Consider the following 27453-nt stretch of genomic DNA (forward strand, 5'->3'; position numbering starts at 1 on the left):
AGACAGGAAGGGAGAGAGAGAAAACTATTTAACTATTTAAAAAGGGAAGGGAGGGAAGGTAAGAAGAAGGGAGAGGAAATCTCTAGGACAATCGAGATAAGTTGAGGATGGGGGATGAAGGTATATGTGAGGTGCAAAGGGGCTTGAGGAGATGAGGAGTCAAAGGTAATAAATCAGTAGTAGTCAATTACATAAAACACAAAGTACAGAAATTATTCAGTAAGACAAAATGGATATAAATGAAAGGATGTATGTGAATGATTGTATAAAAGTGAGTGGTGGTATAAATAAATTATAAAAAATTAAAAATAAAGAGTAAGAATGGATAATTATAATTGGGATAGTCCTCTTACATATATATAGATTTTGAAAGTACCATGATGTCCTGTTGTGGTTATTGGGTGCTAGAACCTTTCACAGGGTTTTCTAAGCTGGGATCTTAATGGAATCAGACTATGCATGGTGGGTTTATACTGACTATCTTTCAACTAGCAGCCAAATGCTTAACCGTTGCACCACCTTCCATTCTGCCATTCTGCTTATTAAACTATGCTGTAAAGACTTGCACCTTACAGGGACCTGAGACATTGGAAGATACGACTAGTGACAAACCCGGAGCTTACCTCATAATTTATTTGAAATGTTAGATCAAGATGTTTTTCCTTCTGCAACTGAAGAGGGTTGAATTTCTGCCATTTAGTTTGGGGTTTGTGTTGTCAAAGCAATGTTGCTACTCAAGTTTCAAAAAGACAGTGGAAAATCATTTCATATTCCTCAGTGAGATCTCAGTCAACGTCTTCTATAATCCAAGAGTTTTGTTAGGACTTGGGGACTTGAGTGATCCAGAATTTCCAAGGATGCTTGATGCAATGGAGGTCAGTAACAAGATGATTCTGCACCACCTCCTCCAGCCATGACAGCCAGCTCTCCCAGCCTCAGGCCTGCCTGAACCCTGACGTGAGACTGGGGCTGCTGCTTCAGCCCCTCAGCCTCAGTGCCGTCCTCTGATCTTTTGTACTTTCTCTCTAGACAGCTTTGAATTTTTGCCATGTTGGTTTCTGCCCCTTTTTAAGTTTCAGGGCTGTGTTGCTTTTTTAGGCATATTGTATTTTAGGTGCATTTAACCATGCAGAAATCAAACCCAGTTGGTTCAGCATTTCTTTTTTTAGTGATGAAGGTCTCCCTGGATTTCAGCATCTGGAAATAATTTGGCTTATTGAATAGGCTGTTACTTATATATCTGTACTAGCTACGTTTTTGAGCACTTATTTTGTGCCAAACACTCTAGTAAGCATAGCATGTGCATTAGCTCATTTAATCCTCTAAGTCATATGAGGAGGTAGGTACTGCTGTTGTTGCCATTGTACAGGCAGAGAAACCAAGAAACAGAGAGGTTATGTTATGTACACGAGGCCACACACCTTAAAAGTGGCAGGATTTAGTCACAAAATAGATTCATAAAATTTTCTAAAAGACAAGAGGGATGTTATGTGGGGGGGGGGTGGGTGTGCGCGCGTGCACACACGCACACACCCTCTCACGGTTGGATATAAGGTTCATTTTAGCCTTGTTTTAGGGACATAATATGCTTCTGTGTTTCCATTTTTTAAAGCCATTGTCATTGAGTTGATTCCAATTAATGATAACCACATGTATTATAGACTGTAACTGCTCCATAGGGCTTCTTGGTTACAATCATTGCAGAAGGAGATGGTCAACATTTTGATCCAAAGCACTGCTTGGTGGTTTTAAACCATCGAACTTTCAGCTATTGTTATTGCTGTTGTTAAGAGCTTCAAGTCAACTACAACTCATCGTAACCGTGTAACACATGGAAACCTTGTCCTAGCCGGTGCCATACTTGTTATCTCAGCCATACTCAAGCCCATCATTGCTGTCATCGTGTGAGGGTCTTCCTGTTCTTCCTCTGACTCTGCTTTTCCCAGTAACAGACAGACGCCTCTTGACAACATGCCCTAAATACGTGAAAGAAATGTTCACCATCCTTGTCTCTAAGGAGCGCCCTGGTGGCACCTCCTCCGGGACAGACTTGTTTGTTCTTTTGCTGGCCTGTGGGATACTCAATACACTTCACCAACAGCACATTCAAAGTCATCAGTTCTTCTTCAGTCCTCCTATTCATTGTGGCACTTTTTTTTCTTTCTTAACTGCTGCTATCAAGAGTGATGATTATGTATCCAAGTAAAGTGAAATTATTGGCAGCTTTAGTCTTTTATCCATCTATCGTGATGTCACGTTTTGGTCCATTGATGAGGATTTTTGTTTTCTTGATCCTGAGGTGTTCTCTGTATTGAAGACAGTAGTCTTTGATTTTCTGGTAGTGGGGGTGGGTGCCATCGAGTCAAGCATGACCTCTAGAGACCCTGTAAACAAAAGATCTGGACCCTGTTCTATCCTGCGCCATCCTCATACTTCCTGACACACAAGAGCCCATTGCAGCAGTCACTGTGTCAATCCACCTGGTTGAGGGTCTTCCTTTTCTTCCACCTTTCACAACATCATGTTGCTTTCCAGGAATCAGTCCCTCACAGCATCATGTCAACAGTATGTGAGGCAAAGCCTCATCATTCTTGATTTTCTTTAGCAAGTGCTTTAAGCCTTTGTTGCTGTCTAGATTATTAATCAAGCTCAAACTATTTGTGCCAGTGTATATATATATGTAGCTTTGTTTAAAATTGTCACATGTAATACTGTGTCTCTAGTCTCTATAAGGGTATAAGCAGCTTAACACAGTTCGACAAAGGGATGTGACTTTTTGATGGAGTGAAAATATCTCAGCATTAAACTGGGCTCTCCACATTTGGAGTTCCAAGGCACACTGCCCAGCTGTGGGCATCCATGTGCCAGAGCATCAGCAGCCCTGCTATCCCTACACAATGCCATTCACTCTTTCCTTTGTTTCTTGCAGGCATCTTTCCCAGCAAACCTCCAGCTTGTCCTTGTTCTGCGCCCAACAGGATTTTTCCAACGAACTCTATCCGACATCGCTTTCAAATTCAATAGGGATGACTTTAAAATGAAGGTACCAGTAAGTATGCCCTTACTTTCTTTCTGTCAGCAAAGCTATACATAAATTAATTCTTGCCCCATCTATGAGAATTGATATCCGTAAGGGGTCCAGCATCAATACTGTGACCATAAATAAAGGCCAAATGACTGATAATCAGGAGATGTATTTCCTCTCAGTGCTGTCATTTGGGACTTGACTCTGTGATCACAGTACTGATGTCCCCTTCTTTTATTCACTCATCATTGTCTGCCTGTTTCTCCTCCTTCCTCCAAAAGATCCCGTATTGTACAAAAAGATGACCCTTAGAGAAACCCATTACCAATTCTGAGTCATTTCTGACTATGGAAATCCTACAGAGCAGCGTAGAACTGCCCTTCAAGATTTCCAAGGCTGGAAATCTGTATGGAAGCAGCTGACTGGCACATCTTTCTCCCATGGAGTTCTCAAAATAACAGGCTTTTTTATCTGACAACCAAATTATTTTTTATTTTTTATCTGGCAACCAAATTATTTCATTACTGTGGCACCGGAGATCTTCCTCATTTCCATGTCAAAGCTCACTCGTACTTGACCCTCCATTGGGTTTCCAAAGCCCTGTATCACGTTTTTCATCTTTCTCCCATAGAGGGCCTGGTGGATTTGAACTGCCAGAGAGGCACAGTCTTCAGTTTAGAAGCGCAGCTTTTTACAGACTATGCCACAGGAGCTGACTGTGGCCTTGGATAGACCACTGTAAAAACTTAATACATTTATCAGGTAACCATGAATCAAAGGACATTCTTGAAATTGGTAACACTGGGGAACAAAGAGATTTTTACTGAGTAGTTTTAACCACCTAATGTTTAAGAATCTTTCTAATGCTCTGTGGCTGCCCCAGGAGAATAAGAGAGGACCTAGAGATTCCCAAGCTATGGATGTTTCTGAGTATCCAGGTGGTTATGGGTGGTAGTTAGACCTTGAAGAGTCTAGCAGGGTGATCCCTACCTCATGTCTCATTACGCCAACCACACACAGAGTAAACTCTCCTTTCAACACTGTCTATATTGAAAAGCTCTAGTGGCTTAGTGGTAGTGAGTTGGGCTGTTACTCCAAAGACATGCAGTGTGAATCCATCAGCTACTCCATAGGAGAAAGATGAGCAGTCTTCTCCTATGTGATTTACTGCCTCAGAAAACCCATTGGAGGGTCAGCAAAGAATCGGTTCCAACTCAATAGTACATAACAACCACAAATTAAAAAAAAACACTTTCGTTGTCTTTGGTAAAAAAGGAAGGACTGTATAAAAACTTTAAAAATCTGATAAATTAGGGAAATGTTCCTATATTGCTTCATTTTGTTGCTCACTGCTGTTCATTCAGGTGGCTCATGATGACCCCGTGACTAGCAGCCCAGATTATGCCACTCACTCTTGTGAACAGCCTTGAGGATGGTTGCCCATTAACCTTGATTAACTTACTTCTTCTTTATTATCAAGAGAACAACACATAGGCAATTGTCTAACAATACAAACTAAATTCCTTTGGAAATGTAATAATCTAAACTGAAGATCACTTTCTGTGACGTGCTTAGCTGATCATCAGAACACAAGTTTACGGGCCTTGATCACCCCTCTTCTCCCTCTGTTACTCATCCTCTACTCAGAAAAAGCAGGAATACTTCTGTTTGGAAGGAGTTAGGGTTGGGCTTGGGACCTTCTCTTCATCCTATCTTGACCTTCATCAGGTCTCTCACTGGACACCTGTACAAAATCCTGCTACATTCTTCCACCTCATTTATAACATTCCTTAGGGGTTTGATAGTCTTTGAGAATCACCCCTACAACACACACCAGTGTCTGCACTACCAAAAACAATACTAATCAAAGAAGCAAGTATGTCCTACAAAACGTCAGGTCAGATTTTTTGGTGAAAATGCTATTGCTTGCGGTGCTACATCTCTCTCTGGAAACCATAGAGCCACATGCTTTGAGGAGTTTATGAAAACTCAGTGTTCCTGTCCTATTTTGTAGCATGAAAGAAGCCTCCATTTCCCAACAGCCCATTTTGTGGTTATGATTAATGAAAAAATCATGGAGAACTGTAAGATTCACATAGTTGAAAGTGACTGTTCATGACACTAAAACAAAATAAGCATTGTATATGAGACCTTGTGCCAATACTAATCCTTCCAGTCCACAGACACCTCCTGAGAAAACCTACATATTTTATGATGTTATCATAGATGGGATATTCGTTTATCTAATCTCATCTTCATAGCTTTCAAATAAGCCACATTAATAAGATTTCTTTACCATAGATGTGCCCTAGGGAAAAAAAGACTGGGGAAATCTCTTAGAAATCCTGTGCAGTCCTTTGCAGAACTCTGCTCTTTCATATTAAAAGTTGTCGAAAACAGGTTGCAAAAAATAAAATTAGCATTAGCATTTTCAAGTGCACTGGCCCGTTTTTAGAGTAAAGCAATCATCTGAAGAATGCTGCTGTTAAAACTATCCGTATCAACACTTAAGGGCATACTATTGAACCCAGCACTGAAAGAAAATTGCAAACAAAATACATTTTGTTGGGTTGGGGTTTTTTGCTATTATCATTAAAAACATAGCAACAACATTAAAAACATGCTGTGTATAGGCAGGTTGTTGAGTGGCATACAGAAATTATAAGGAACTGTTATTTAAATGGTGGTTGTTGTTGTTGTTGTTGTTCTTGTTGTTATGTGCCGTCGAGTCGTCGAGTCGTTTGCAACTCATAGCGACCCTATGCACAACAGCCCTAAACCCTGCTCTATCCTGCTCCAACCGCACTGCCTCTGACACACCCATCCCGATTACCCCAGTCACCGAATCAATCCATCTCATAGAGGGTCTTCCCCTCCTGCGCCGTCCCTCCACCCTCCCAAGCATGATGTCCCTCTCCAAGGACCCGTCCCTCCTGGCAATATGTCCAAAGTATGTCAGACGAAGCCCCAGAATCCTTGCCTCCAAGGAGTAGCTTGGTTTAATCCTCTCCAAGATGAATCTGTTTTACTGGCAGTCCATGGTACATTCAGTACTCTTCTCCAGCACCACAGCTCAAAGGCATCAACTCTCCTTCTGTCCTCCCTAATCATTATCCAACTCTCTGATGCATAACAAGTGATTGCAAAGACCATGACCTGTATCAGGTGCACCTTAGTCTCCAGAGAGACACCGTTGCTCCTGAGTACTTTAGAGAGGTCCCTAACAGCAGACTTTCCCATCGCGATACGCTTTTTGATTTCCTGATTGCTGGTGCCAAGAGTGTTGACTGTGGAGCCGAGCAAACTGAAGCTGTGAACAATCTCAATCTTTTCACCATCCATCCTGACGCTGCCAATTGGTCCAGTGGTGAGAATCTTTGTCTTCTTGACATTGAGCCTCAGCCCATACTGAAGGCTGCAGTCCTTGACCCTCCACAGCAAGTGCATGAGGTTCTCCTCAGTTTCAGCAAGCAGGGTTGTGTCATCTGCATAACGCAGATTGTTAATAGATCTTCCACCAATCCTGATGCCACAATTCTCCTCCTAGAGCCCAGCCTCCCGGATAATCTGCTCCACATACATGTTGAAAAGGTATGGAGACAGGATGTATCCCTGGCGTACACCCTTCCAAATTTTGAACCATGCAGGGTTACCCTGCTCTGTTCTGACTACTGCCTCTTGGTCCAAGTATTAGATGATCCAATTATTCAATCCTTAATTGTACTGATTATAAATGAGGTTTGTCTTGCAGAGTTTAAACAATTGTAGTGGAGGACCAAGGAGAGCATTTTATCCTCTTCTGTTGAGATCCCTCTTTCTAAAGTATAAAACTCATCCTGCTTTTAAAATTCAGGTTTCTCAACCTCAGCACTCTGGGCATTTTGGTTTGCTATTTCTTAGTGGTGGGAGATGTCCTGTCTGTGCATTGTGGGACATTTCACAGTAAATTTAGTGACTTCTACCCACTAGATGCCAGTAGCACCCAGCCACCTTCCAGCTGTGACAAGGAAAACTGTTTCCAAACAATGGCAAATGCCCCTTGGGGTGCCAGTATCTCTGGTTGAAAACAATGACTTTAAACTAATACAGTAATAATACACTGAGTGCTAAGCCTATGAAGACTTCTTTTCCCCCCCTATAATATTTGCCTAACAGCTTATAAAGCAAAGATTGTGGTTTTAATAAAAATTCAAGGACACAGTGACCTCAAAGAGGCTAAGAGGCTTATAGAAAAAAAAAAAGACATCTGTGTGGAAGAAACACTTGCTCAGATATAAACAGTTTGGTGTTTCACCTGAAAGGCAAGCTTCTGTGAATTCTCTCTTTCTATTCTTATACATTATCCTGATTGTACTGTCCATACTCTGATTGGAACCTCTAATGACTCTACTATTTTCAGCAGGAATAAGGAAAAAGACCACTCTCTTTCAGATTAGAATACTATTAGATTAACATGCCAAGATCCCCCTTCAGAAGACATGTCCTGAAAAGAACAAACTGTGTTGCCATCAAGTCACTTCTGACTCACTCTATAGGGAGGAGGAGAACTTCCCAAGGCTATAACCCTTAGCCAACTGCCATATCTAGCTCCCAAAAAGACTAGTGGCTTTGAACTGCTGACCTTCGTGTTATCAGTCAATTGCTTTAACCACTGTGCTATCATAGCTCCTTATGGGATGTATATGATTGTTGTTGTTGTTGTTGTTGTTGTTGTTTGCCGTTGAGTTGGAACCGACCCATAAGTGACCCTCCAGGTTTTCAAAGATCATGTAGGAGGAGATAGCCCAGCCTTCTCTAGAATAGCTGGTAGATTCAAACTGCATGCTGCAATTCCTTACCATTAGGGCCCCAGAGCTCCTTTACATAGTGGTTCTTAACCCCGTGATTGAGAAGCTTCACTGCCAACCCAAAGGCATAGTTCAAATACATCAGCTGTTACATGTGAGAAAGATGGGTAATCTCCTCCCTTGTGATTTATAGTCTCTAGAACCTTGCTGGAGGGTCAGCTGAGTCTATTCCAACTCAACAGCAGTGAATTGTTTGTATATAGACATCTGTTAAATATTCTTTATCTATCAGGCACTCTATGAGTTCAAGGACTGCCTTTTGATCTTCATCTCAGTGTGATTAGAAAATATGCCATTTCACAAATAAAGACATTGAGGTAGAGAGAGAATAAGTGACATGCTGAAAAGTCAGCTAATCAGTGGTTGGGCTGGGGGTTAAACTCATGTCTATTCAAGTCCAAAGCCAGATGCTGTCGACGCAGTCAGCCACATTTTGCATCCAACAGGGAAAATATTTTCTCTTAGTCTGTTGGCCCAACCCCATGAATGCTCTGTTCATGGGTGATGTCTCTGTTTCTTTAGATCATAATGCTGAGTTCAGTACCAGAATTACATGGTTACATTGATAAATCACAGCTAACCGAGGATCTTGGCGGAACCCTGGATTATTGCCACACCAGGTGGCTGTGTCACCGCACGGTGAGTTGTTTGGGTGTTTTGAGAGTTTTTCTGAGGGGAAGGGCTTGGTAACGGTGGGCTGTGAATTGGCACTCCAGTTAATTCTTAGTTAATCAGAAGGAATCAGTCTCACATTACAATGCAGTTCTTCCAAAACATGTTCATACTAACAAAAGTGCTCTTCCCCAAGAATGAGGCGATGGTCTCAGTGGACCTTCGTCATCTTAAAGAAATAGCATGAGTAATAAGTTCGGGAGTGGCTCTCTCTGGGCTTGGAGACAAGGGGAGGAAAAAAAGACCAAAACCTGTGTTATTGTGGCTTACATGCTCTCATTTAACACACACACACACACACACACACAGAGAGAAACTTCAATCCAGAATGACTCCAGGTTGTGCCAATAGATTTAAAGTGTGCCTGATGTGTTTCTGAGGAAAGCATGAGGTCCGGAAACTAATGGTGAAGGTATTTGTTTGTCAGCATAATACCAGACATGTTTGCTTTGCAAGCCTGCCTGCCTTCTGAGCACCGCTCACGCCTGGTCTGGGGACGGGGGAGCAGTGACAGTGTGGGTGTCTGTTTTCAGAGCAGCAGGAGGTTTCAGTATGTGCACAGCTTTCTGATTGTGTTCTCCTTCTCCCAAAGGCTATCGAAAATTTCGCCCTCATGGTTAAACAGACAGCTCAGATGCTTCAGTCCTTTGGGACCGAATTGGCCGAGACAGAATTGCCCAATGACGTGCAGTCCACAAGCTCTGTGCTCTCTGTACACACAGAGAAGAAGGACAAGATGAAGGTACGTGTGGCTGCTGGGAGGGAGGCGCCTCTGCAGTTAGAGAATGTGGGTCTTCCGTCCTCTCTGAGACATGTTGGGCATCAGCAAAAGAATTGTTGTTGAGATCAGATCTGTCTGAGCATTTAAGCCTGTTTCCAAGAAGCCTTTCGGTGCTAATGAGCTGGGTAACCGCTGAGAATTATGATGTGCTACTTTTTCAAAACACACACAGTGTAAATGACTCCTAGAAATTGTACTCTGCGATGCATATTCATGTGTTGGCATCAAAGGTATCATTAGTAAATTTCCTGTGTCCTTGAGTGATTTATAGAGTCTATTTAAAGTAAGGCATGAAAGGCAGCCTTTCTCTAAAGGAGCTATTCCAGCTGTCTGGTCCTCGGGATGTTTCTGTTGCTTCTCAGTAGAATACAGACAGGCTTTTCACCCCTGGATACTCCTAAGACAAGCAGACAATAATGTGGTAGAGAAACACCGAAGAGCTGAAGTTCTTGTGCATCAAATATTGACTTACATTTTTACCATCTTTCTAGAATAAGTATTGTTGTTGGGTGCCGTTGAGTGAGTCCAACTTATGAACATCAGATCTGAGCCTTGCCTTATCCTGGCCCGCCCTCATGGTCTCTGATATGCTCAAGCCCATTGTTACAGTAGCTGCGTCAGTCCATCTTGTTGAGGCCCTCCCTCTTTCTTTAATCCTCCACCTTCTCCAGCATGGTCTTTCCATCCAAGGGCGGATCTCTTCTGACAACAGAGGAAGAGCTTTGGTGGCCTAATGGGTAACGAGTTATACTGTCAACCCTAAGGTGGCGAGGCAGTTCAAACCCACCAGCAGCTCTACTGGAGAAAGATGAGAATCTTCTCCTGTACATTTTTTAGCTTCTGAAACCCTCTGGAGGGTCAGCTATGAGTTGCTTCCGCCTCGGTGGCAATGAGTTAAGGACACATATGGATGGAGACAAATAAGACCCCTAAAAGCATCATATGTCTTCCTACAACCACATGTTGTCTGCTCTGAAACCAGTGTTGTCAGGGCCCACTAACGTGGCCCTGTGTCTGGGCTCTACCAGGTAAGCTGTGTGCTCCCCTTAAACCGCTTCTTTCTCTCCAGTCAAGAGTAGTGGCTGCAGAAGCAGACATGTGGAAGGTCTCGTTTCTTGTTACTTTTACCCCTGTGTGACCCGTAACCCTATCTCTGCCACTGGTAGCAAGCAGGAGTAAGCCTCCTCCATCACCTTCCCTCCCACGCAGAAGGCTTTGCAGCAGCACAGAGCCCTCATCTAAATATTGGCTTGACATCCTGGGGTCAGTTTTGTGTCTTTTATCACCTTACTTGCTTGCTGTGAAATACCTGACAGAGTCTGTCTGTTCACTCTGAACTACACATGAGCTTCTGGCACCTGGCGGCTGCCCTGTGATGTCACATACCCTGCATTCTTTCTGCAGGAAGACATGAAGTCAGCACTGCAAGAGGGACACACCATCCTCGAGAGCATCAGGGAGCCGCTGGCCAAGGACCCAGAGTACAGCCTGAATCAGGACCAGCTTGACAATCAGACCACGGTGCAGAGGTGAGCATCCCGGGTCTCACTCTCGAGGCAGCTTTGCTTCTGTTCAAGGCGTGGGGAGTGTTTTCAGGCAGCAGCCTCAGGAAATAAGAAACCAGAAGCTGAGGCAACTGGAGATGGAAAGAAAAGCAACACAGCAGGGAAGCAGACACCCTGTGCCTAATCTGGGCTCTGGTGGTGTCGTTCGGAGCTGGGGAGGGTCCTGTTGGCTCTCCATGCCTCAGTTTCCTCACTTAATAATGAACCAAGAGAATCTTAGATTCTTTACTGTAGGGTTCCAGGTACTATGGAATGTTGAAATGTTTTTCTCCAAAGTCCCAAACAAAGTTTGGTAAAAAGATTTCAAAGAACAAACCCTGTTTTTAAAAAACACTTTTTAAAAAAAAGCATGTGTGTGTACCAGAGAGTCAAAATGACCCATAGCTGACTCTCCAGCACGTTTTCAGAGGCAATTGATTGCACGGGAGGAGATTGCCCATCCTTCTCCCACAGAGCTGCTGGTGGATTCAAACTTCGTGCCTTCTGGATTGCAGCACAGCTTTTACCCCAAGGCCACCAGAGCTCCCTTTCTGAAAAACATAGACATTAAAAATTAACAAGCTCAGCTGAACACTGCCAGCAACCCGGCAGTTTACTAAGAGTCTACATTAGTGTGATCCAGTGCATCGGGATATAGAAAGGAGAAAGTAACTGGTGATCTAGTTTCCTCCAGTATTCTGTCTAAAATGCCTCTCCCTCACACGTGAATTGACTCCATCAAGATAATCTTTACAAAACTCTGTGACCCAGTGCATGGAGCTAATGCTCTGTATGAGTGTGTTGGAGGATCTGAGCTACAAATTGTATGAGCATCATGCTTCTTGGTGGACCCGGTGATTTTTTTGCTGCAGTCCCTCACATTAAGCCTGACATCTCTGAGTGAGTCATAACCACAAATGTGTCCTCTTTTCCTTCAGGCTCCTGGCCCAGCTGAATGAAACTGAGGCTGCCTTTGATGAGTTTTGGGCAAAACATCAACAAAAACTCGAGCAGTGTCTACAGCTCCGGCATTTTGAGCAGAATTTTCGAGAGGTGAGTGGACCTGATTATTGAGAGAACTCTTAGCTGACCCCCTGTGTGTTCCGGCTGCAAGAGGTAAACAGGTTGCCCAGTGTGCTATGTCGTTATTCTGTCAGCTGCTATTAGCACAGATTTCTTTCTCAGTTCACTTTTTGTATGGTGTAGAAGAGTCTTTATTAGCCACAGTGAACCTGCAAGATTAAATAGGGTAAACCTGGAAACATGTGATTTATATATAAGCTAACTCATCCATTGCCATTCAGTTGGAACCAACTCATAGCTGACCCTTCAGCAGGTTTTCAAAGGCTATAAATCAGGAGGAGATGGCCCATCATTCTCTTGCAAAACAGCTGGTGGATTCAAACCGCCTGTTTATGGGTTGACAGCACAACTCCTAACCCAATAGGCTACCAGCTCTGTATTATATCTATAAAGGGTTACTGAAAATGTATTATTTGGTATATACTTAGTTGTATATAACTGGTGAGATAATAATGGAGACTGTGTTATCACTTTATAATAACAACAACAAATAATAACTTTATAATAAACAAGAAGAGCATAGAGAGAGATCAGTTGGCCTAGTGGACAGAAAGCCATGCTCCCAAGCCAAGGTGGGTGACTCAACTCCATGGCTCTCAGGCCTTTCTTTAATTGTTTTTGGTGAAACATTCTTCTAGGTCATATAGCCCTGGTCTGTCCACTTGCTGTACAGAGGTAACTCATGGTTGCTGTGAAACTGAACACTGTGACACTGATGAGTCAAATGGGAGAATGGTTACACATGGTGGACAGTGTTTGGTGGAGCTCCCCAATTAAAACAAGCTTGGAAACAAGAGTGGCATCCACTTGCCTCCGGAAACCCTATGAACCTGGAGAAAGGACGAAAATTATATAGGTGTCCAGGTCTTTCGTTCATAGGGTCGCTATGAGTCGCCTACAACTCAATGGCACTTAGCAGCAACAACATACTTAGTTGTGTATAATTGGTGAGATAATAATGAAGCCTGTGGTCTCACTTTATAATAATTTTTGTGTGCTTGCTTTTTCAATTCAGGATATATTTGATTAGGGTGCTGTTATGTGCCAGAAACTGGGTGCTGGGTGTACAAAAATACAGTATATTGTCTTGCCTTGAGTCCAGTATGATTTGGGTTATAGTAATAACTGAGATGAAAAGTCAAGTGGAAAGGCTCAATAGCAGATTGGAGGAAGAAAAAGGAAAGAATCCATAAAGTAGATGACAGAGCAATAAAAATTGCCCAATAGAAATGGGCCAGCCGAGAGACAGTCGACTGGGAAGAAGAGGGGGCTTGTGAGGCTAACAAAGGATCTGGCATTTGATTCATGACAGTTGTAGAAGGAGGAAAAAAAGAGGGTGAGACTGAAAAAAGAGTGGTTGAAAACATCCCAAGTTTAACAAGAGGTATACGCTTACCAAGATGGAAACAAATGTCACGTGTCAGGAAGATAAAATCATTTTCTTGTTCTTATATTTGCGAGGTCTTTTAGACAACATTTTTATTCATCGCATTATTCATGCCATTTATTCCTGAGCAAAGTGAATCTTGTGAATGAATTGTGACATGATGGAAAAGCAAGGCCTCATTTAACTACAGATTTTATTATCATTTTCTAACTACAGATTTTATTATCATTTTCATATTCTGCCCCCCTTCAAATAACAGTGAAATGAATCCATGAGCAAAATAAGTTTATGCTAAGCTGTGACCTTTAAATTTAGACAGCTGAATGTTTAGACTCTGTGAGCATTAGAAGAAATCTTGGACGGGAGGAGTCTTTGGAATGAAATACATACAATCTCATCAGAACTTCTTCCCTGGAACCAAAGATATTCAATAGCAGAGGATAAAGGCCTCCCTGTCACACACTCAACTTCACTGGTCTGTGTCCAGATGGAAATATCCCAGGAGAAAAATCTCTGGAAATTAGAGTTGAGTGAAGACTCTTAGTGCATCCCAGTGGCATGAGTTTCATTTATAAGGACCCAAGGAGGAGATGCATGTGGTTCAGATGACACACAAGGCATTCCCCAAGTAACTTCTCCCAACCTCTCCAGTAAGTCTAATTGAACGTTCTCCAACTGGTTGTCCTTACACCTGAGAGGAATGTGGTCCCAGCATTTTCACTTTCCTGTCCATCTCACAGGTCATTCCTCTGTGACTGAAATCATTGCCATGCCCCCTCAGGGGAAGATTGTCACCCTGTCTCTGGTAGACTAATCTTGGGGAGCTTGGGCCAATAGGGTGTCTTGGCCCCGGGAATGCTTTTCAACACTGCTCCACTCATTTGTGCTGCATGGTTTGGCAGACCTCAGACAAAATGAAAACAAAACTACAGTTACCAGTCATTCCTTAAGCATCTCTGTCCTGCATGTCTGCATGCAGGATACAAAGAGGACATGTAGTGCTATCCTCCTGGAGTGTCTGTTCTAAAGGAGGGGCTGGGCGGGGACTAGATTCCAAACAAGTCAACCCACATAAACACAAGAGCACTCCAAAGAAATAGAGTCATGAAGAGAATAAACAGAGTGTGAGGGAGATAAGAGACCGAGGTGGGTTTCCATGGTTGAGTTCCTCAGGAAGTCTTTTTTAAAAAGTGGCGATCAATTCAATGTAACTTACGTTACTGTGGGTTAAGGTGGGGTGGAATCAGTCCCCAAGTCTGTGTGCTGAGTCACCAGCAGAGGGCACCCTGCCCTCCAGGTGCTCTTGATCAGGTAGCCTGAACAATCTGAAGATCGAGGGTTTAGATCTGCTCCCCTTGGCGCTGCTGCCCTCTGCCAGCTTCTCTTTTCTGCAGATGGTGAGCACATGCCCACTCTTAGATTTCTAGTAACAAAAGTGATTATATTTGAAGAGATAAGCTATTGCATCTTCAAAAATCACTTCTATGAAACCCTTTATCTTCCAATGTTAGATACATCAAATATTAAGTTAATATTATTGATGTTGTAAAGGGTACAGAGTATGTCACTGCCTCAAAAAGTTAAATACAGTATTACCATATGGCCCACAATTCCACATATAGGTGTAGACATTCGAGGGAACTAAAAGCAGGGATGGAAATAGAAATGTTTGCATTGATGTTCATTGCAGCACTGTTCCCAATAGTCAGAAGGGGGAAGCAACTCAAATGGCTACCGGCTGACAAGTGAGTAGATGAAGCATGTTCTATTCATAAATAGGATATTATTTCCATAAGGAGAAGTCACATTCTGATAAATAGATGAACCCCCAAAACATCATCATTGTTGTTACATGCTGTCAAGTCAAAACCAACCCATAACTGACCCTCCAGGGGGTTTTCAGGGGCAGTAAATCACAGAGATGGAGATTATCCATCTTTCTCCCTCCTAGCAACTGGTGAATTCAAACTACCTGCCTTTAGGTTGGCAGTGCAACTCCTTACTACTAAGGCACGGAGCTCCCCTGGGAAACAATATGCTGAGTGATAGAGTCCATCACAAAAGAACAGATTCTATAGTATCCCTCATATAGGAAATATCCATAATAGGCAAATGCAGAGAGAGATCAAAGTTACCACTGAAGTGGTGACCAGGGATGGGAGGGGTGGCGGGAAAAGACTGGACGTTGTTTAAGGGGCACTGTGTTTCTATTGGGCGGATGAAAAAAATCAGTAACAGATAGTGGTGATAGTCACACAACACAACCATCATTAATACGGCATAAATAATGTGTGAGTTACACATGTAAAGAGAGTTGAAATGTTATGTATAATCATCACAATTTAAAAAAAAATAACTTTTTGCAGATAAGTACTAAGCTGGAATGGCTTGAACTATGGAAAGCTCATGGCCCACACCAGAAATTCTAGTGAGAAAAAGAAGAAAAACAAAACCACTGTCAGGAGACCTGGTGGGAGGAACACAAGGCCGTCTCCTTCTGTAGATATTCACAGCCCTGGACCCTATGGGACAGCTCTGCTCTGTCCTGTGGTGTCGGGTCACTGTGAGTCAGAATCACTTCCAGTCAGTTGTGTTTTCTTTGGTTTGGCATCTCCTTATGTTCCTTATCACTGCTGCCTTTTGAGTTTCTTTGACTGGTATAGTCTCATTTTCTCCTCCCGGTACTTTTGGGTTTGTGCTGGGGTGGGTAATCTTCCCACTTTACAATTGATAAACTGAGACACAGAAACGTTAAGCGACCTTACTAGTTAAGTCAGGGAGCTCTGGTGGCTTGGTGGTAAGTTGATGCACTGCCAACCTGAAGGCAGGTGCCTCGAATCCACTCTGTAGGAGAAAGCTGGCCTCCCGTGTGATTTACAGTCTGAAAATCCACTGGAGGGTCAGCTCTGAGTCAGTGGCATACAACAACAACAGTTAAGTCAGAAGATGACCCAGCTCTGTCGCCAGGAGGTTTCTGGATGTTTAAACTGAGCATGACTTTCAGGAGTGGCTTTAAACAAGTGAACCAAAACCGCCTATCTGATTAGTGATAATTTTGACTCTTATCTTTGGAAGGGTTTGCCCTTATGACGTCTCTGTCTTAACCTGTGTTTCCCCCTTTCTGACTTCTCTCCTGGTATCGGTGGTAAGTTTCTATGCCATTGCTGCTGACTTCTCAGATGCTGTCTTCCTCACGTTTCCTGCCTCTGTTTCAGGTCAAAGCTGCCTTAGATGCTGTGTCTCAGAAGATTCTGGCCTTCACTGATGTCGGCAACAGCCTCGCACACGTGGAGCACCTCTTAAAGGACCTGGCGCACTTTGAAGAGAAGTCCAGTGTAAGGGCCAGAATGTCCCCACCAGAGGGTTATGGTTTCATGTGCTTATAGTAGGGAGAAGGGATTGAGAACACGAAGTGTTGCTTGGAAAGGCATAAAAATTTGGCTTCCATGTCATCGACAGTGAAGCTGCTACAGTTCCCCAGCACCCAAAGTGGTCATTGTACATGAGTGACATCCCCAGCTGGAGAGGCACATCCCATGGCCCCCATCTCCAACCAGACAGTCTGTACACATGTCCCTGCTGTTCATAGCAGTGATAGCGGGCAGCACCAGCTGAGTATAGTACCTCTCTTTGATTTGAATCATTTGGCATCCATTGATTCTTCCAAGAAGAAAACCCACTATCTTCCCTCTGGTTCAGTTTACTCAGAACGAGTGGTGACTTTGCCTGTCTCATCAAAACCTACAAAAGTGTTTGTCCCCAAAAAAGCTTCAGGGATTAAGTGGCTTCTCTTAACGTCCCCCCCTTCAGTGAGCAAAGAAAAAGGAGATACATCCTTATACTTCTGCTGCCAATATCCCATTTCAGTGCTGAATCTGTCCCTGAAAATAGCAACCCCGTTAGCATATAATGAAAGTAATCTATAAATCAATCTTAAGGGTATGTTTTTGGGGTTTTTCCCCTATAGGTATCTGTGGAAAAGGCCCGAGCCCTGTCCCTGGAGGGCAGTCAGCTTATAGAGAACAAGCACTATGCCGTGGACTCCATCCACCCCAAGTGCACCGAGCTCCAGCATCTCTGCGACCAGTTTGCCGCAGAAATTGAGAAGAGGAGAAACCTGCTCAACAAGTCGCTGGAGCTGCACGGCCTGTTAGAGACGGTAGGCTGGACCGGAAAGGGATCCTCTACTCTGCAGATGCGCACAGCTTCTTCACAGAGCTCATGTAGTAACCGCGGGATACTTTCCTCCTCAGACTGACAGCAGACTCATTCTCTGAAAAGTAACATCCCGCCTTCTCACTGTGATTCCCTTTGCTGTCGGACTAGAAAGCTGTACCCTGATACAATTTGCTATTTTCTAGATTTTCATTCTGACAGCTAACGATTAACAGAGCCAGAAACTTGCTCATCCTAGTTAATTACAGTGCACTCCCCTTTCTACTCTGTGTAAGTAGGTTTCTAGTCTCAGAAAAAGAAACCAGTTGCCATGGAGTCAGCCTCTACTCCTGGCCATCCCACATGCCTTAGAGGGTACAGGTGCTCAGTGGGGTTCTGAAGCGCTGGTTCTCCATAAGCATGTTGCCAGACTTTTCTTTTGAAGTGTGTCTGGGTGGATTTGAACCACCAGCCTTTGGTTAACAGCTGACTATGTTAACCACCTGGGACTTCTGATTCTCTTCACTCTTTAAGGGAGCTCTGGTAGCCTAGTGGCAAGAAGCTGTGCTGAAATCCCAAAGGCACAGAGTTCGAGTCCACCAGATGCTCCACAGGAGAAAAATGGGCATTCTCCTCTGGTGCAATTAACTACCTCTGAAGACCACTGAAGGGTCAGCTATGGGTTGGTTCTGACTTCACAGTACACAACAACAACAACAGAATATAGTTAGCCTTTTTGATTGCAGGGTTCCCTCCAGTGGAGTCCTTTGGATATAATGATAGAAGAATGAATGGTAGAGTTCTTATTTCTTAAATTATTCCAGGAAATGGCATATTGAGACAGCAAGATGGGGTGTTTCAAGCAAATCACACTTTACAATAAGATGAAACTGCTAACAAGGTGTTTTCTTTTGTTTCCCTTTGTTATGCTTTGCATTTCTAGTCCATGAAGTGGTGTGATGAGGGAATTTACCTGCTGGCTTCACAGCCTGTGGACAAATGCCAGTCCCAGGATGGTGCCGAGGCAGCCCTTCAGGAAATTGAGAAGTTTTTGGAGACTGGTGCAGAAAATAAAATCCAGGAACTAAGTAAAATCTATAAGGAATATGAATCTATCCTCAACCAAGACCTAATGGTAATGACACTTATGCTTTGTTGCAAATTGTTTGTCATGTTGTTGTTGTTGTTTTTGGCTCTGGGTGGACTTGGGAGCCAGTCCCTGTCGCATAGTGCCCCAGGCACAACAGATTGGAAGCACCCACCCAGCCTGTGCCAATTCCACAGTGTATTGCGGATTGCCCCGTTGTGATCCGGGGGTGGTCTGCATTCATTTCCAGAAGAAAATCTCATCAGGCCTTTCATCATATGTGTTAGAAGCTCTGCTCTAATGTGTCCAGCATCACAGCAACTCAAAGATCTGCAGAAACAAGTGGGTGGGGCTATTATGAATGGTGGGAATTTACTTTTCACAACATTCAAGAGTTGTCAAATTGCATTTTAATAATGAACACCTGAGAGAAGCATAGCTATGATGGTCATCTGGCTCCCCTTGCCTTTCCTTCAGTAGCATTTCCATGCCACCCTCAAAAGGTGACCCTCTGAACTCCTGCTTGAGCACATCCTGATGAGACCTGTTCTTCATCAGCAGTTCTCCATTTCCACCAAAATGCACTTCTTCCAGAGATCTTGTTATTGAACTGAAACCTGTCACATAACTAGTTGTCTTTGTTTTACCCTCTGGAGTAAGCCAGAAGGATTTTCTCCCATCTTCTCAAAGACCTGCACTTGAGATACTTGAAGATGACCCACTATATGCCTCCCACCCAATTGTCTCTTCTCTAGATGACCCATCCCCAATCCTTAAAAGGGTAATAGGCCCCTCACCACATGTGAACCAGATACAGACCTGCCACACTGTCAGTGGACACTGTGACAAAAATCATGAGATCCAGCCTGAGGAAATTCTGTGTGTAATTATTATATAACTACCAACATCAGCATTACTGGATGTCTTACCAACCAGCACATCAGGCAATATTCTGTCATTTCAGGACCATGTGCAGAAGGTCTTCCAGAAACAAGAGAGCATGGAAGAGATGTTTCACAGAAGGCAGGTCAGCCTGAAGAAACTGGCAGCCAAGCAGACGCGGCCTGTGCAGCCCGTGGCCCCGAGACCAGAGGCGTTTACAAAATCCCCCTGCCCCTCTCCAGGTATGCTGCAGTCAGGCTTCATTCCTTCCTTCATTCATTCATTCCTTCATTCCAGCTCTGAGGAACCCCTTTGCTGAGTGATTCTGAGGCTTACAACTTCAGCAAATCTGAAGCAAAAATCTCTTGTAACTTTCCCCCTTTTCCAGTCCCACTCCTGGGCCCTAGTTCAGAAATCAGAAGACTATGGCTTGTGGGTCAAATCTGTCCCATTGATTGTTTTATAAATAAAATTTCATTAGAACATTTATGTGTTCTGTAGCTGGAACAAAGACTATAATCTACAAAACCAAAATGTTTACCAACGGCTGAAGAATCTTTCACTTTTCTCCCAATTCAAAACCTCCTCAAACCAGTCCATCCTCACTACTGGTGTCAATATATTTTTCTGCAAACTGAATTGAGATTTCCAAAGCCTTTCTGGGCTCTCTATATCCTAAAGAACCACATCCAAATACCATGGTTCAGCATCCAAGGACCACCCTGGGCTGGCAGCCCTGGATCTCATCTCCACCTGATTCCATTTCTAAGCTCATCCTTCTCCATGGTCCGTCTGCAGTCTCTTCTCACATGCTCTTTGCTGCCAACTCCCAGCTCTCTGTCTATAATAAACTAAGCATTTACTGGGGTTGGAATTGTCTATTGACCTTTTCTCCAGAACTTTGGCAAATGTCAGTCCTCACTGTAAGAACCCTCCAAAGCCAGGCACCTGGCATCCACCATAACCTTGGATCCAAGGAGACATTGTATTCTGGCCTGTTGTCCTAGAGTGGTGACACCTGGGTATCCTCATAATCAGCCTCTTTCCTGTGACATCCTCTGAGTCTTCTTCCCTTAAAATAGACACCCATGTCTCCTTTCCTCTCTGGAAACGGGACATGGCTGTATGATAATATGGGTATTGTTCCTTAAGATGGTACCCAAGTCTTCTCCAACAAAACAAGCCCAGCTCTATCCATACATGTTTCCATCTTCTCAAAGCCCCCAATTTCCATCCTTTTCTCTTTTTATTATTTTTCTGATCATTCTCCGGGCTTCATACTCTTCTGGAATTAGCAACAGCAGCAATAAACGTGGTCATCCAGAGCAAAACAGCGAGGCTCCTCCCATGTGATTTACAGCCTTGGAAACTTGCTGGAGTCAGCTATGAGTTGGTTCCAACTCAGTCAATGAGTTAAGGGGTTTGTTGTTTTTTTTTGCCTTTGTGGATAATAAAATGTAAATTTATGTACATATTTTTCCACATCTTTCCAAACCAGGCATCCGGAGAGGCTCTGAGAACACTTCCGGTTCTGAAGGCAATGTGCTCCGAAGAGGAAACTACAGGAGGGCCAAGGTGAGAGTGTGTTGTGTCCCTGCCTGCTGATGCTGGTCACTGTCCCTAGAGCCCTTTCCAGGGGTTGAACACAGTACCTTGGGCTTTCTGTCGCGCTCATGAGTATCAGCCCAGAGTGCCAGCCTCAGAGAACATCTGCCCTCTGTTCTGCCCTGAGCACCATCTTGCCCGAGTCTAGTCTTTAAAGAAAAACACAGGGCAGGACCCCCTATCTCCATGGTCCAGTCCATGGAGAGTTACATTGTGAACCCAAGGGCTGAGGCATTACAAATCCACCAGCAGCTGATCAGGAGCAAGATAGCGAGGCTCCTCCCATGTGATTTACAGCCTTGGAAACCCACTGGAGGGTCAGCTATGAGTTGGCTCCAAGTCAACATCAATGATTTAAAGAATTTTTTCCTGATACCTTAAACATCTGAAGAGTAGACTGGTCCTCCTTTTCCTAAACTTGACACATGGTATTTTCTTGTTTCCCCCAGAGTGAAATGAGTGAGAACCAGCCGGTCCGAAGTAGCTCCACAGGGGATGAAGAAGAAAGCCTGGCCATCTTACGAAGGTGGGTGTGATTGTTTCTTCAGTCTTCACTGAGCAGCGCTGAGTTCAAGATGCTACACAGAAGAACTGCCCAGCCACAGTCTTTGACTAAGGAGCTAAAGACAGTCTGGTTTATCAGCTTCTACTCCCATTCTGCAAAGCAGAAACAAAACTGACATTTTGGAAAACAAGTAGTAGGAAATACACACATACATACATCATGAAATGTGCAGAAATGAAATATACATATCCATTTGGCCTATCTGCATCCAAAAGCCCTCTTGTGGCCTAGTGGAGAAGGATATGCACTGCCAGCCCAAAGGCACATGGTTCAAATATACCATAGGAGGAAAATGGGTAGTCTCCTCCCATGAGATTTACAGCCTCTATAGACTCACTAGAGCATCAGCTATAAGTTGGTTTTAACTCAAGGACACACAACAACAACACATTCAAAATGGTGAGAAATGTAAAGTTTGTCTGGAAGTAACCTTTTCCCTAGTGCTTCTCAGGCTGTGGATTTCGAGTTTTGAACAGCTCACCTTCTCCCTCCACCCAAGCAGGAGAGGGAAACTACTGCCGCTCCTCACTGATCAGGACTTTCAGTCTCCTTCCTATTTAAAATTGATCCCAGCTAAAAGCGACCTTGTAAGAACCAGGGGTCTATGAGGCTGGGATCTTTACAGAAGCTGGCTACCACTTATGTCCCTGCTAGGGAGAGAGTGGCCCCTGGACTCAAGCCTCAAATCTGACTAGCAGTCAAACACTTAACTACTGTGCCACCAGGGATCCTTAAGGACTTCGCTAGGTACTGCCTGGTTTTAGAATTGTCTACGTTCAGTAAGCTCAGCCCAGGTATGACCTCATTCTTTATGTGTATTAGAATAGGCAGCTTTAGCATAGGTAGCTTGTAGGTGATTCTCACCCATAAAACAAAATCTGAAGAACTGATTTCTGAGCTTATTTCTCCTTTGAGTTTCACATTATGGGTACAAGACAGTATCACACACCTGCCGTGCACACCAGAGAGTAAGACCCTCCCCAAGATGGACTGACCCAGGGTCAACCATAATGAACTTGAGCTTGACAGAGAGTGTGAGGAGGGTGCAGGATACAGCAAAGTTCAGATCTGTTGTTCATAGGGTCACGAGGAGTAATAGTTGGCTCAATGGTCCCTAACACCACCACCGGGAGCACAAGAATGCTGCTGAGCACAGGAGCCGCAAAAACAATATCGGGGCTATGGCATTGACCATAGCCATAGGAAGGTGCACCGGTGGTAACCCGCAGGGGGCGCTGTGGAAGCTCAGAGCACCCTCCAAGCTGGAAGCAGGTGATCCTGGTGACAGACACAGAGAGAAGGCTTGTAAAGCAAGCAGGATTTGAATCCCAGGAGATGGAAGGATGTGAACATCTAACTTTAAAGAAAAAGAAGCTTTGCAGTACACCTGAATGTTTGGGGCAAATTTTGTACAGAGGAGCATGGTGGGATTAAAAAAAATGGTTCATTTTATAAAGTATACGCTTGAGAATGATTGCATAAAACACTATGAATGAACAGTAGTGTAGAACACAATCTATATGAACTTTATAAGCAAACCAACAAAAATTTTTAAAAATGTGAACTGGGGGGTAGTGAAGAAAATGTGCAACAATGAATGAATAAAAATCTAACTTTTTTGTAAATTTTCATTAAAGTCACAATTTTTAGAAAGGGGGGTGGAAATAGGAGGTGAGCTATAACATCTTCTCCTGAGAGGTTTTGAACCACAGACTTCTGCACTGTTCTGACTTGGTCCGGGAAGATGGGATTTAGGCATAATCTGTAGAGTAGACTCATAGCAGAGTGGTCATTTAAAGAACCTCACGCCTTGGACTTAGTTCCGTATTTGCCCCCAAGTACCTTGGGCCAGTCATTTACTTCTTGGGCCCTCTATATCCTTGCCCATAAGCGAGGGTTTGGACACCGTTATTTCTGTTGTCCCTTCCGGCTCTAACCCTGCTGTCCATCCGCACCACAGGCATGTGATGAATGAACTCCTGGAGACGGAGCGGGTGTACGTGGAGGAGCTCCTGTGCGTCCTTGAGGTGAGCAGACATTTGAGGGCGAGCGAGCTGTGCTGCAGCTGCCCATGCTAGCTCCATGGCCTGGGTTCACTCCCTCCCCTCCGGTATAAATTGAGATTTTTAAATTACTACTCAGAAATGAATGTGTTTGTCCACCAAAAACACATGAAAGAGTAATCATATCAGCTTTCTTCATAAGCAACTCAGATGACCAGCAGCAGCACTGGGATCAAATACTTTGAGACGTGTTTATGCCGTGGTCTCTACAGCATGAGAGAGAGCTTCCAAACATAATGAGCTGCCAGAGAAATCAGAACAAAGGACATAATGTTCAATTCTGTTCAGATGAGATTCAAGAACAAACAGACTAACCCAGGGTAGATAGGATTAGTAATTGGTCACCTCTGTGATGGTGTGTTGATTGGAAGGGACATAAATGCACTTTCTGGTTCTTGGAAATGCTCTATGTCTTGACTTAAGGATTAGCACACAGGTGTATATGTATATAAAACTCATGAAAGCATACACATGGGACTTGTGCCTTTTATATAAGTTCTACCACAAGAAACTTTTTTTTAAAAAGTTCAAGAGGGAGAAAGATGGAACTCCCCTCTCTCAGGATAAATTGATATAGGTTGAAATGCATTCAGTGTTTGTGGGTGTTTGTTTAGAAAGTTCTCTTAGAAGTAATCAATGAATAACTATGAATCGGATTTGCTTTTTGAAAGTGGAGCTAATGAGTCTAGCTCTGATAGGCAACCGTGTGTGTCAGAGCAGAACTGTGCTCCATAGAGTTTTCAGCAAGGTAGATCACCAGGCCTTTCTTGCTTGATAAGTCTGGATGGACTCCACCCACCCACCCACCCCCCGCCCCCTTTAAGTTAACAACTAAGCCTGTTGACCATTTGTTCCACCAAGACTCCAGCTCTTCCAACCCATCAGACCGAAACCCGTGGCTTCAGTTGCAGGGCTGGCTGATCGGGAACCTTGAAAATAGCTTGTATGTGTCTGTCTGCTGCAGCTCAGAACTTCCTCCTTGACTCCTGTTCTGCCTTTCACAGGGCTACGCCGCTGAGATGGATAATCCCTTAATGACGCATCTCATTTCAACAAGCCTCCAAAAAAAGAAAGATATCTTGTTTGGAAACATGGAGGAAATCTACCACTTTCATAACAGGTTAGGGGCCCTCCCTCTTCACACACGCTTGGTCAGTGGTCTTGCTCACATGACAAAAAGATTGCCTTCAAGGTGCTGAACAGAGGTGAACCCCTTGACTCATGGTTAGCTGCTAAATCTACCTTGTCATCTTCCCTTAGTGTCAGCTCACAGGAAAGCTGTAGACACAGTAATGGAGTCGAGGTGTGACTTCTCCACACTGCCCTCCCCAAGTGTCCGAGCGGCACTCCAGCCTTGCTGACTAATGCCCAGAGCTGCTGCCTGAATTATAAATGAGCCACACGGCCAGCCTGTCTCCACACCAGGGAGGGGCCGGCGCTGTGCCATCTTTAAGTGCACCTCTGCCTTGTCAGGGCAATGAGCTGGAAGCAGCCCCACTCCACTGGTTACTTCCTCCTGTCTTGCTGGGTTAGCAGAAATCAATTGCCTCAAACTATATGCATTTGGCACTTTGGGGAGGCATCAAGTGCCAGACCACTTGGCATGCTTTCACTCACAAGTCTGGGCTTGTGAAAGATGGCAACGTGAGACGTCCCTTTCTCGCCCATGTGCCCCTCTTGAGGGCAAGAAGGGGGACGGACTGTCCACTGATGGCAAGGATGTTTGTGGGTTGTTTTTTTTACCTGTTTGTGTCTTTTAGAAAACAATCGATCATCCTCCTTGATTTGTATTTCCTTTGCTCTTCTTAGCAATTCTGCTGCTTTCTGTAATACAGTCTGTGGGAACTTGTGGTAAAGAAAATGGTTAGAAATCCCAAGCTCAAGGGGAAACAGATCAGTGCAGCACAGATTACCCTGTGTCCTGAGAAGGCCAAGTATGACTGAGCCCATGGCGCACACCAGCACTGCTGCCCCGGGGGACATGGTGGGCCCCACCTTGGGACCACGGGGCCCAGCAGATCGTGGGAATCTGAGCACCCGCCCTTCTCTGGACTTGGAGAAATGGTCAAGGGCACTTGAGGCTTCTCTTTCATTGCATGTTTTTCAGTCCTCTGTCATTAGCATCTCTCACCCCACCCATCTATGAAGGAAATATCACATCATCAGTTGATGATCCAGCCCCAGGAATCCTTTTCGTCCCACAAATCGTGTGGAGATTTGGGAATGAAAATAAGCAGGTAGCCTATTCCTGCCACATCCTCCTAGAGCCCAGCAAGGTTTCTTGACCAAGTCCCAGTGTGCAGATCCCCCCCTAGTGGTCTTAAAAAGTACTGTTGTTGCTGGGAGTCCCCAGTGGATTCTCTCAAAGTGACTTCATGGGATAGAACTACCCCATGGCTTAGGTAAGAGGCTGCTCTGCCAATCCAAAGGCAAGCTGTTTGAATCCACCCACTGCTCCACAGGAGAAAAATGAACCATTTTCTCTCATACAGTTGACAGCTTCTGAAAACCCCCTAAAGAGCCAGCTGTGGGTCAGTTCTGTCTCAACAACAATCTGGATTTCCAAACCTCTTTCCTGTGAAGCCACTGATGGATTCAAACCACCAAACTTTTGGTTAACATATGCTTTAACTCCTGGTCATTACACAATGACCCTGGAGCAGGGGTTGTCATTATAAAATAACTCCTTCCCATTTAAAACTGTGAAAGAATTCCATGTGCTTCTAGTTGTTTGTTGTTGAGCCAAAATGAGTCTTTTAAGGTATTCTTCCTCCTCTGGAGATGGAGGGCATTAACCATGCTGTGCTCACCACACAGATGAGCAGATGGAAATAGATTTTCATGGTGCATATTAAAAATCAAAGCAAACATAAACCCAACATAACAAAACACACTAAACTTCCAGTTTAGCACTTAGCATTGTACCACCAGAGCACCTGGAAATGCAGAAGTAGAATCCATACTGATATCAAGGTATGGTTCCTTGACACTCTTTCCAGGGCATTGACCCCTCGGTAAATGGATGCAGGTCAGAAATTTCAGGGAGCAAATTGAGCATGCACACTTAGAATGCAGTAGGGTGATCAGTGAGTCAGAGCTAAGCATTCTCAGCTATTTCTGGATAAAACCTCCAGTACCAGCTGTTGGGCCTCTGTAACAGGACAAGGAGACTGGACTCCCAGAACCCCTTAACGTGTCTATTTCTAACAGTCTTTACTTAAGATTTTATTTCTCTTAATGGCTTCTTTATATACATCCTTATCCTGTGTGTTTGTGCTGATATAAAAAGCACCATCTCCCGCTTTGATGTGGACATGCCAGAAACAGGGCAGAAATCCACACTGGACTGGCGTTGTTTCCTGAGAGTTTGGCTGGGATTGGGATTACAGAGCATGGCAGATACAGACTGTGGGTGTCTGAAATCAGATGCTATATTGTTTCCACACAAAATCGCTCGACTTGGCCAGAATAAAGAATATAACTCTCCCAAGAAATTACTTCTGATTGTAATTATCGATGTCATGTCATTCAAGTGGGTTTTCTTACAACTAATAAAAGCATTCTCCATCCAGAATATTCCTGAGAGAACTGGAAAATTATATTGACTGCCCAGAACTGGTTGGAAGGTGTTTTCTAGAAAGGGTATGTATGTTATTTGCCAAATACATATTTTCTCATGCCATGTGTCCTAAAGTTATTAAGTAATACTGACTTTGAATTCTATTACAGTACCCATTCTGACCAACTGAGATTACAA

General features: G+C 43.9%; 1 protein-coding gene across 1 annotated transcript in view; it reads left to right on the forward strand.

Annotated features, from left to right (window-relative positions):
- The window catches only part of MCF2L (MCF.2 cell line derived transforming sequence-like), a 296792-nt gene that overhangs the window by 239784 nt on the left and 29555 nt on the right, over nt 1–27453 (forward strand). Inside the window, exons 5-18 of the mRNA XM_006883804.1 lie at nt 2930–3049; nt 8395–8511; nt 9137–9286; nt 10730–10854; nt 11808–11922; nt 16555–16674; nt 17307–17498; nt 18438–18629; nt 19546–19705; nt 20962–21038; nt 21518–21594; nt 23594–23660; nt 24701–24816; nt 27269–27338. Coding sequence (XP_006883866.1) covers nt 2930–3049; nt 8395–8511; nt 9137–9286; nt 10730–10854; nt 11808–11922; nt 16555–16674; nt 17307–17498; nt 18438–18629; nt 19546–19705; nt 20962–21038; nt 21518–21594; nt 23594–23660; nt 24701–24816; nt 27269–27338 — 1698 coding nt within the window. The remainder of the gene's footprint in view (nt 1–2929; nt 3050–8394; nt 8512–9136; nt 9287–10729; nt 10855–11807; nt 11923–16554; nt 16675–17306; nt 17499–18437; nt 18630–19545; nt 19706–20961; nt 21039–21517; nt 21595–23593; nt 23661–24700; nt 24817–27268; nt 27339–27453) is intronic.

Source organism: Elephantulus edwardii, unplaced genomic scaffold, assembly GCF_000299155.1.
Source record: "Elephantulus edwardii isolate Elephantulus edwardi_28Jun2011 unplaced genomic scaffold, EleEdw1.0 scaffold00030, whole genome shotgun sequence".
Taxonomy (NCBI): Eukaryota; Metazoa; Chordata; class Mammalia; order Macroscelidea; family Macroscelididae; genus Elephantulus; species Elephantulus edwardii.